Here is an 11,589-nt window from a genome sequence, read left to right as displayed (position 1 = left end):
CTCGCCCACATGGCACGCTGCGGTTGGCCGGGGCGGCGGCGGCGGACGCGTCCGGCGCCGTCCGGACGTGTCCGGCGCGGGGAGAGGAGCGGGGAGCTAGGGTTAGGGTGGATTGATCCGAAATTTCGGGAGGAGGGGTGTTTTTATAGGTAGAGGGAGCTAGGAGGCTCCAAATGGAGTGAGGTTTTCGCCCACACGATCGTGATCCGACGACGAAGAGCATGGAAGTGACTTAAATGGGTTATTGGGCTGTTTTGGAGGGGTGTTGGGCTGCACCCAAAAGAGGCCTTTGCGGTTATGTGGTTAACCGTTGGAGTATCAAACGAGCTCCAAATGACTCGAAACTTGACATGTGGTCTACCGGTGATGTACCAAGGCCACTTGGCAAGCCTCGGTCCATTTCGAGAATGTTTAACACCCGCACAAGAAAAGAGACAAGAGGGGTGCGCCGGTGCACGTGGGAGCGTCGGAATGCAAAACGGACAACGGGGAAAATGCTCGGATGCATGAGGCGAACACGTATGCAAATGAGATGCACATGATGACATGATATGAGATGCATGACATGAACAAACTGCAAAACAAAAGACAAAACCCAACCACGGAGGGAATACCATAGCACATAGCCGAAAATGGCAAGAGTTGGAGTTACAAATGTGGAAAGTTACATCCGGGGTGTTACAATGGTGTTTCTCCCCCTCTACCTTCTTGTGATGAATTTAATTTTACCTTCGAGCTTTCACTATTAGCGGATTGAATACTTTTATGTATGGATTTGAGAACACTTGATGTATGTCTTGCGTGGGATACTCGTGGTGACAATGGGGTGTTCTATTGATTCACTTGATGTATGTTTTGGCACTCAACTCGCGGATTCCCGAGGTGATATTGGGGTAATCTATGCATAGGGGTTGATGCACGTTTTCATCCTTGTTTCCCCGGTAGAAATCTTGGGGCACTCTTTGAGGTTCTTTGCGTTGGATTGAATATTATGAATCTGAAGTTGTTTGATGCATATCGTATAATTGGCCCACGGATACTTGTGGTGACATTGGAGTATCTAGGTGACATTAGGGTTGATTGATGTGTATCATATGGTATTATTTTAGTACAAACTCTAGGGCTGTTTGTGATACTTATAGGAATAGCTCAAAAGATTGATCAGAAAGAATAAATTTGAGGTGGTTTCGTACCTACAAGCAATTTCACCTTATGTTCTCCACGATAGGAACTTTGGAGTGACTCTTTGTCGCACATTGAGGGATTTCCATATGATTTAATTATGTTTCATTGTTGAGAGATTTTGCACTAGTGAAAGTATGAACCTTAGGCCTTGTTTTCAAGCATTGTGACCGTTTTTGCTCACTTTTGTTACTTGTTACCTTGTTGTTTTCATATTTTCATATTACAAAAACCCATATCTACTATCCATATCACACTTGTATCAACATCTCTTCGCCGAACTAGTGCACCTATACAATTTATCATTGTATTGGGTGTGTTGGGGACACAAGAGACTCTTTATTATTTGGTTGCAGGGTTGTTTGAGAGAGACCATCTTCATCCTACGTCTCCCACAGATTGATAAACCTTAGGTCATCCACTTGAGGGAAATTTTCTACTGTCCTATAGAACTCTGCGCTTGGAGGTCCAACATGAGTCTACAAGAAGAAGGTTGCGTAGTAGACATCAGTGAGTGCTCTGTGTTTCCATTGACTATGATGACGCCCTTAGGTCCAGGTATCTTTAACTTGAGGTATGCATAGTGGGGGACGACATTGAAACGAGCGAACGTTGTTTGGCCTAGGAGTGCGTGGTAGCCGCTGCGGAAAGGGACGATTTCAAAAATCAAGTCCTCGCTGCGAAAGTTGTTCGGCGAACCGAACACCACTTCCAAAGTCAGGGTGCCCGAGCAGCGGGCTTCCACGCCTTGAAGGTAGTGTTACTGGGTTTGATCCTTGATGGGTCAATACCCATTTTCCTCATCATATCTGCATAAATCAGATTGAGGCTACTGCCTCCGTCCATGAGGACTCTGGTGAGGTGGTACCCATCGATAATGGGGTTGAGAACCAAAGCCACCGATCCTCCATGTCGGATACTGGTCGAATGATCCCTGCGGTCGAAGGTGATTGGGCATTGCCGACCATGGGTTAAATTTCGGGGCTACAGGCTATACGGCGTAGACATCCCGAAGCGCACGTTTTCCCTCCTTCTTGGGTATATGGGTGGCGTAGATTATATTCACTATCTTTACCTCAGGAGGGAATTTTTTTCTGGCCCCCGTTGTTCGACCTGCGAGGCTCCTAGTCGTCCTCGCTACGGGGGGCTTTTGCCTGCATCCTCGGCTGTGAGCTTGCCGACCTGTTTAATTACCCAACAGTTATGGTTGGCGTGGTTGGCGGGCTTGTTAGAAGTGTCGTGGATCTAACAGGGCCTGTCCAGAATTGTGTCCAACTTGGCGGGTCCATCCTGGTTCCCTTTAAAGGGTTTCTTCCGCGGTCCCGATTTGGAATTATGGAATCCGGCATTCACTATCGTGTCTTCTGCCTCGCCGCCATTGTGGCAACATTTATTTATATTGCGCCCTGGTTTCCCGTTGGCGCCCTGGAGTTCTAAAGTGTCGGGGTCTTCTGGGTTGGTGCTTCTATGAGCCAACCAACTGTCTTCCCCCATGCAAAAGCGGGTCATGATAGAGGTAAGAGAAGACATCATCTTCAGCTTATCCTGGCCGAGCTGGCGCGCTAGCCATTTGTCCCGGATACTGTGCCTAAATGCCGCTGTAGCTTTTGCGTCCGGACAGTCAACGATCTCATTCTTTTTGGTCAAAAACCAATTCCAAAAATGTCAGGCTGATTCTCTGGGTTGTTGGATCACGTGGCTCAAGTCATCAGCGTCCATGGGGCAGACATAAGTGCCTTGAAAGTTAGCTTAGAAAGCATCCTCGAGCTCTTCCCAGCTTCCTATGGAGTTCTCAGGGAGGCTGTTGAGCTAATGCCTGGCCAGTCCCTTGAGCTTAAGTGGTAGGTATGGTGTGCTGATCGTCTCCTTGAGCCATATGAATGTGGAGAAGAAAATCTTCGGTCCATACGTCCGGGTCTATTGTCCCGTCGTATTTTTCAATGTTTATGGGTTTAAACACTTTGGGGGAACCAATGCCGCGTTACCTCATCCGTGAAGCACATCAGGTGAGCAGCGCCCTTGACCCGGGCTACATCACGCTGGAGATCGGCTGCCATGTCAGCCTGGTGCTACTCCCGAATTCTACCGTTTCGGTCGCGCCAAGTTTGCTATCCGTCCCTTCTAGCCGGGGCGTAATCTCGAGATCCATAGATGGATCTTGTCTGTCCTGCTCTAATGGTGAGGTCTTGACAGAGATCATATTGGTATTCTGATTGTGCTGCCTCCTTGCCTTTACGGTGAGGAGGAGTGGGTGGGTGTTCGGTCTCTCCAGCCGGCATGTCCCTTCCTCGAGGGGGACGATCGGGCTCGTCTGTCTCTGTATATCTTCATGGTGCGGGCGCGAGGGCCTCGTCTTCGAATTTTGGCAACAACATCCACTTTGGGTAGCTTTTGGTTTGCTGTTGGTAGCCGTACCCTTCTTTGGCTGCTATGACTTTTGTCCATCTATCATTGAGGGTGTTTTTCTCGGCCTTGAACTGCTTTTGCTACGTCTTCAAGCTTGGTGTGGTGGCTATGAGCTGCTGCTCGAACTGCTCTTGGTCCAATGGGTCTTCTAGAACCATGAAGTCTTTGGTTCTGAGGTTGACCTCCTCTTTGGAGAGAGGCATTTAGTTGCTATCCTCAGAGTCATCAGGATCCTCGGGGTTATACTGAGCCTCGTGCCCCTCTGAGCCATAAAGTTGTTGCTCGGGGGCGGGGTCGCCGAGGTCTTCCACATTGTCCAGGGTGTCGGTGCCCATGTTTCTTTCCCTGCCTCGACACCCCTTGGATCTTCAGTGTTGTCTAAGGTGTTTGGGCGGCTCCTCACCGGGCTTATTGCTATCTCTCCTGGGGGTGACGTCCCCGTTATTAGTGCCATTGTTGTTGTCATTGGGGGTGTCCACCATGTAAACATCATAGGTTGAAGTGGTCGTCCATCGGCCGGTGACAGGAGGGGCGGCATCATCGTGGGCCATGGCTTCGTTGTCGTCGTCCATGGTGTCGGCCTCCTCAGAGGTGTAGTACAACATGTCGGTTAAGTCTTTGACATTGGCTACTAAGTGGGTGGTGGGTGGGATGCCTCAAGGCCCTGCCGAGGTAGGCCGAGGATGGGCCATCCAAGATAGTCATCAACTGGAACTGGTCTTGTGCCTTGTTTAATAGGGCGAGACTAGTCGAATTGGTGTATGAAATTTCTTTGGAGTCTACCTCCGGTGTGGCGATTAGACGAGGGGTGAGTCTGGTCAGGACTGACTTCCCTTCCTCGAATGTTGTACTCGTGCCAAGGCTCGAAGCCAGATTCACGACAAGAAGGGTGAGTCCTATCGGGGTTGACTCCTGGTCTTCGGACACGACACCCACGTTAAGGCTCAAGGCCGAACACAAAAGAGCTTATCCAGGGATCAGATTGGGGAGAGGTACCAAAGTCGATGCTTTGGGATCCCTGGGTGTCTCAGGTAAGGCTAAGAAGCCAGTGAAGATCATATCGCCACGAGCGTCGGCGATGTAGTCTAAGTTACCAAACCTGATCTGGTGCTCATGGGCGAAACTGTCGATTGAGTCGATATGACCGATCGAGTCAGCATGCAAAATGATGTTGCCGAATGCAAAAAGTTTCCCGGGGACGAAGATGACCCCGGTGTTGATGCCATCTCTGATGATCAGGCGAGCCATCGATCCTTCGGTGATCCAATAGGGGAACTCTCAATGAAAGCACCAATATCGGTGTCAGAACCGGTGGATCTCGGGTAGGAGGTCCCGAGCTGTGGATCTTGGATCAATGGGGAACAAGGCACAAGGACACGATGTTTACCCAGGTTCGGGCCCTCTTGATGGAGGTAAACCCTACGTCCTACTTGATTATATTGAAGTGTATAAGAGGATTACAGAGTCGATCTACCACGAGATCAGATGAACTAAACCCTAGACTAGTAGGATGATGGATGTTGTTCTAGCCTCCACAAACTAAACCCTCTGGTTTATATAGACACCAGGGGTATTAGGGTTACACATGGTCGGTTACACGGCAGGAATAAACATGTCGAATCTTCTTATCTTGACTTGGAGGACACACCAAGGCACCAAAAAACTTCTTGTCCGGATACGGGGTCTCCTCATAGTTCAGCCTCCTAGTATTGGCAACGCGTCCGAATAGTCCGGCACACAAGGGATAGGCCGGCAAGCCGAGGACCCCCTAAGCCAGGACTCCCTCAGCTGCGGTCTGGCCGGATGGCGCGTTTTGCCATCTCTCTCGGGCTACGCTACACGTGCTCGCTGATCACACTCTGTCATGACCGGTCGATTGTCTGGTTGGCTTTCCTAGTTTTCTTCTACTCATGTGATCCCAGATGGGAATTTCCGGTTCTGATGGTTCATGTCATTTGTCGTGGGGAAGGTGTGGTCAAATTTTTTATCAACCCGACTGGAGTATGAAAAATATATTCTTAGAGTCGATTTACCTTCTCAATCAAACGACTTATATATCGCCAAAGAAAGACATGGGCAATGATTATCGCTGTCTGTCGTTGGTGAATACAAGACAATCACATACGCAAAAAGGAACATAATCACTTACAGATAATTCACGAAAACAACATTTAAATAGTTTGACTAAGTTTTTGCTTGCATTTATTTGTGTTCCTTTGTCGACCATTCGTAAAATATGTTACATAAGTCGCTTCGCTTCCTCACTCTAATTGGTCTTTGCGCCAATGGCACAACGGGTAATCTAGTGGATATAGCCCGTGATATTGAAGTGATATAATGTATGCATTGTAATAGGGAATTTAATGAGGTCGTGCACGAATTTGCTAGGAGATGTTATTTAGACGAAACTGATTGTATGTGGCACGATGATGCCCCTAGCTTTATCTCGACCTTTTTAGCACTTGAATTTTCTTGTAAAATTTGCAAAAAAAAAAAATTCTTATAAAGTGTGCTTTTCCCCCTCAAAACTATAAAAGAACTTAAAAAAACTATATATAAAAGCACGAAAGGAAGGAAGGGAAAATAACGTAAGGGCGGGCCAAGCGCTCAGTTTTGTTCTCGAAAAGAAACAAAAAGCAAGAATAGCAGGCTGGCCTACAGAATAGTAATTGGGCCCAAACCTGCACACATCAGGCCTTCCGGATGCTCTCGGGAAACTGCTCTGTGCCCTAGGAAAGCCCCTCGGTCTCCTCTAGCCGCCGTCATTCTTGATCGCAAGAGCTTCTCGGGAAGGTGAGAGGAGAGGAGACAGCGAGAGGGTGCGATGGATGAGGCTGGCCCCAACTCCCTGACCCTGCGCTTCGTCAACCTACCGCAGTGGGTGCATGAGCTCCCGCGCGACTGCGTCATTCCGGCGCTCACCAGGATCCTCCGGCAATACGTACCGGTAAATTGTTCTTTCCGTTCCCCTTCCTTGTTCTTCCTCTTCGATTTGTGGTGCTGTTTTTGTGACGAGAGCCTTGATAAAAGATGCGATTTTGTTTTTCTAGACGCGGCTCATGTCAAACCCGAACCCAGACCGCGTGAACATTTTGGTCCAGTTTTTCCATCATGAGTCAGCCCAATGGATTCTCGACTCCTACAACGGTCAGTACAATGCAGTTTTTGGTGATGCCATCTTCTTTGAGTGGAGTCCCCACAACCTCATGGAACCAGGGCAACTGTATGAGTATGCTCGGCGCCCTGTTACCTACAGGCTCGAACAACCTGATGTTCCTCAGATACAGCCACCGACAGGATTTGTTGGTCTTCCCCCACCAGTATGTTTTTTTTCTTGAATTTCCTTAATCAACCTCTTATATCCTGTCACTAATGTTTAAGTTATTTCATTGTGCAGCTCCACCCTACGGACGACGATTGGTTCTCAAGAGAGTGTCCGTGGCAGGAGGAGGTCACCCGTCAGTACCGTTTCGAACCTCCGAATCAATTAATCTGAGATTGGTGACCGTAGCTTCTTTGCCATAAGGAAATTTTTTGGGAATTTTGGCGTTAGAGCAGGGACCGTTAGTTTGTTGCAAGCTTATGTTGAAGCTTTGCTTGGGCTGGAAGGCCTGTTAACTCTGGTTGAAACTATTACTTATTGCCCAGCTGTGGTTAGTTTGTTGCAAGCTTATGTCGAAGGCTCGAAGCTTTGCTTCGGCTGGAAGGCCTGTTAACTCTGGTTGAAACTATTACTTATTGCCCAACTGTGGTAATTATTTTGATCTCGAAACTTAACAAAGTTCCTCCTTTTTTCAAAACCTTCCATGGTCATTGGGCCTACTATCTGCTAAGGTTTTGGTGCAAGCGTATTGCACCTACGTTTTGTGTCATGACTATTGCAGTCGTGTTTATTTATTGCTGCAATTCCTCTTCTTTCTTTTCTTTATGTACATGCTCAGCTGATAGGCAGACTATAGTAGCATCATCTTTTTAGTCTAATCTGGAGCTATTACCCATATAAGTAAGAGGCAATGAATCTTATTTCATAAAATAAAGTTTTTGTCCTTGGTGGTGACTAGGTTATTAGACTTGCGTAATAGAGAACAGACATTTACATCGATTTGTATTCTGCCTGGTTCAAGCTGCCATTTGAGGAACTGAGAAACATCATTCGGGCATGCACTAGTATCTCCAATGTTGATTATTCTACTAAATATATTAGTTATGGGTGTACAAAATATTAACCTCATAAAGTACTGAAGTAGGCAATGTTAGTTTCTTTGATAGATGTCATAACAATCTTAGCAGTTTTTTTTATATTGATACGTCATTCTTTTCAAGACAAACGCATGAACAATTGATAAACCTGATTCTACATATGGATGTAGCGGTACTTACGGCACTGCCACTTTTCAAGTTAGAAAATGCCAAAGTAAATCATACTTGTTTTTCTACTTTGATGCTCATACCTTTTTAAAATAAACTATGTATTGTACTCTCATATACTGTGTACTGTTTGTAAACTGCCAAGCCCACACGTGGGCAAGCTGCTAGTGCCTCTGAACTCCTTTATATCTTACAGAATTTAAGTGCTTGCTATGCTTAGTTTCACCTGCACTACTCCTTTATTTTTTTCAGTTATAATTCTATTTATCATCATCATAGTCCATAATCTTTATTATATTGTTTGTATAATGTGTACTATGTATTTGCACTGCAGTCCCTTGGTTTTACTCAAGAATTAAGTTGAATCTTTCCCTGAAAACTCATATGATGGGCTTACTCTCATTCTGGTATGAATAAATAAGTAATTTGTTGAATACGAGCACATCAGCTCACGTAGTTTCCCTTATTCTCTTCAACTTTCTAAGATGACTCGTGATTTTTTTATTTAAGAATGCTTATAATTGACTCCCTTTTTTGCGTGCAATTTGGTGTCATGAAAAATCTTACATGCTGTACGATGTACAAAAGTAACATGATCTTAAATGGATTTCCAGATGTCCCGTAAGTGGTAATGCGTTTTTAGTCAAATATAGTTTGGAATTCTTATCAATCTGCAACTAGAGATTAAGACCTACTGTCCCATGATGTTGCAGGCGCTGTCTAATTTTGCTTGTTTTGTAGCACAGCAAGGCAAGAATGTCATGGCTTATTTGTTATACCAGGTTTACACTTTTTTTTTGCATATTCAACAACAAATTACTCTTCCTGAAGTGTAAGTAATATGTGCCATTCGATATTAGGATCCTGATAACAGAATAGTTGTTGACATTGCAGCCTATTAATGTTCGTCTATGTGTTTGGTGGTTCTTGGGGCTTTAACAATCCATACCAGATCTTGTGTACCTGTTGGCCTTTACACCAAAATTGAGGATGTATCTTGCTATGTACTCTCTTTTTGGTCTTTACACGTACACCATAATTGAGGTCGGATTTAATTATGCCATGTGCGGCTTCGTTGGGGTATAAGGTTCAATACAGTTCTCCCTGCGTTAAAATTCTCTTCGGGCCCCAATTTCTCCCAATTCTTTTTTTTGACGGGAAAACCTCTCGGTATTTTATTTCTCAACTAAAAGAGTTACATCATTTATTACATAAGGAAGAATGAAATTGGATGGATCTCCATCCATTCAAAAGAAGATTGAGTATCATAAGAGTGCTTAGACAGATGGTGAGCAACTCGATTCGCTTCCCTCGGGCTGTGTTTGAAAGTAACTTCATTGATCATCTTAGCTCTTACAAAACAGTCAGCTAAGGTTGCAGTATAAGATCTCCAACTCCCCATTGCACGCGATGATTAACTCCAAACAATCAGACTCACATGTGACATGGGTGCAGCCCAACTTCTCAACTAGCTCTAGACCTTTTAGCAGGGTGAGGGCCTCCGCTGAGGCAGCATCTAAGATCATCTTAACAGGGCTGGCTGCTCCTGCAACAGCCTCACATGCGCTGTTACGTATAACGGCGCCAACAACACCCGTACCGTCTTGATGGAAAGTAGCATCAACATTTAGTTTATAGCATCCTCGGCTTGGCTTTTCCCACAATATTTCACGTGGTTTGTTGGAATAGGAAACAGCTCCACAATTTGAAATTAGTGACTGAATCGCAAAGGCCGTCCGGGGATGATTCGCCCTTCACCATCTCCCTCCTTTGCCACCATATATACCAGCATGCAACGGCAACTGACTCCTGTAGTCCTAACATACCCAACACTGGTGACTTCCTGTTCGGGTTACAGATAATATGCTCAAGTACTACTGACCCTGATAAGTCTGAAATCAGTGCATCCTCAATGACAACTAGGAGTCCTAAAGCAGACCAAACACTCCGTGCATGCTTGCAAGTAAATAATAGATGACGGATATTTTCCGGACCCGACTGACAAATAGGACATTGCGGCGAGACGGGTATGTGCCGTGATGCAAGAATCGTCTTTCCCGGGATTATACCATGTAGAGCCTTCCATAGGAACACCTTAATCTTACTTGGGATTTTTAGATTCCATAAAATGTCCCACACCGGGTTTGGTTCAGCAGAGCCTTGACCATCCTTCCGTCTCGTTCGTGCGCCGAACTGATAATCCCATTCAATATGGTAAGCAGAGCGGACAGAGAATAAAAGGTTTTTACTCATGTGCCACGCCACAAAATCTTCCCACGGATGTGGGCTCAAAGGGATCACTAGAATATTGCTTGCATCAATGGGTAAGAAAATATCTTTAATAAGTTGTTCATCCTAGCTATTGTTGGGATCCAGTGGTCCTCCCAAATGTTAATTCTTTCTCCCGAGCCCACTCTCCAAATGTGTCCACGCCTAAAAGTTTGCAGTCCAGCAAAAATGCTCTGCCAAGTGTAGGAAGAACCTTTTTTGGACCTGCATTTAACAATTTCCCATCAGGATAATATTTTGCTCTCAAGACTTGGGCACAAAGTGAATCAGGGTTATTAATAATCTCCATGTCTGCTTTGAGAGCATAGACATGTTAAAAGAAAATAGATCTCGAAATCCCATTCCTCCGAGCTTTTTTGGAATACACAATCTCCACCAAGAAAACCAATGCATCTTCTTGTCATCCTCAGAATCTCCCCACCAAAAGGCAGACATAGCATCATTCATCTCTTTGCATAATTCTTGATCTTAAAAACAGCCATGGCAAATACTGGGATTGACTGGATTACTGACTTCAAAAGAATTTCCTTTGCACCTGTGGAAAGTAACTTCTCCTTCCATCCCTTAAGTCTTTCAATGATCCGTTCAAGCAAGTAAGTAAAACTACCACTTTTGTCCAGCCCCACCATAGAGAGAAGTCCCCAGATACTTTTCAGAAATTGCTTCAGTGTGGATATTAAGTTCAGTACACATCTAGGCTTTTATTTCCACATCAACATTTGGGCTGGAAAAAAATATTACATTTGGCTTCACTAATAAGTTGGACTGAATTAGCACAGTAAGCATCAAGCACTGATCTGACACAAGCCATCAACAGCTCAATAAAATCACCATGAAAACCAAGTCTACCCATCATTATTTCCAAAAAGAGCCATTCAACCCGGTCATACGCCTTGTGCATATCAAGCTTTACTGCACAGTATCATGTCTTGCCTTTCTTCTTGTTTTTAATAGTATGCATACTTTTATAAGCAATGATAATATTGTCAGTAATTGATCTCCCAGGTACAAATGCACTCTGGATAGGAGATATTACTTCATCCAGAATTTCTTTCAACCGGAAACCAATCATTTTAGAGATGATTTTGTACAGGACATTGCATAAACTGATACGTCTATACTGTGATATATTTTCTGGTGAGTCCACTTTTGGTATTAGAACTACCACAGTATCATTCCAACCATCAGGAATAACTTTATTATTTATTGCGTTCAACACTTCACTTGTGATTAGGTCTCCAAAAATGTGCCAACATTTTTTAAAGAACACATCATGCAAACAATCTATACCTGGCGCTTTGGTGTCCCCTATAGAGAATAAGGCCTTCTTCACCTCTTCCGCTG

General features: G+C 45.0%; 1 protein-coding gene across 1 annotated transcript; it reads left to right on the top strand.

The window, feature by feature from the left end:
- The first annotated feature begins 6,291 nt into the window (after nt 1-6,291).
- LOC123134405 (uncharacterized) lies at nt 6,292-7,352 on the top strand. Its single transcript, XM_044553666.1, has 3 exons — nt 6,292-6,535; nt 6,639-6,908; nt 6,986-7,352. Exons 1-3 carry the CDS (start codon nt 6,413-6,415, stop codon nt 7,082-7,084), a joined length of 492 nt encoding a protein of 163 aa, XP_044409601.1. The 5' UTR covers nt 6,292-6,412; the 3' UTR covers nt 7,085-7,352.
- Nucleotides 7,353-11,589: the final 4,237 nt, after the last annotated feature.

Source organism: Triticum aestivum, chromosome 6B (assembly GCF_018294505.1).
Source record: "Triticum aestivum cultivar Chinese Spring chromosome 6B, IWGSC CS RefSeq v2.1, whole genome shotgun sequence".
Lineage (NCBI taxonomy): Eukaryota > Viridiplantae > Streptophyta > Magnoliopsida > Poales > Poaceae > Triticum > Triticum aestivum.
This window is presented reverse-complemented; position numbering and strand designations above follow the sequence as displayed.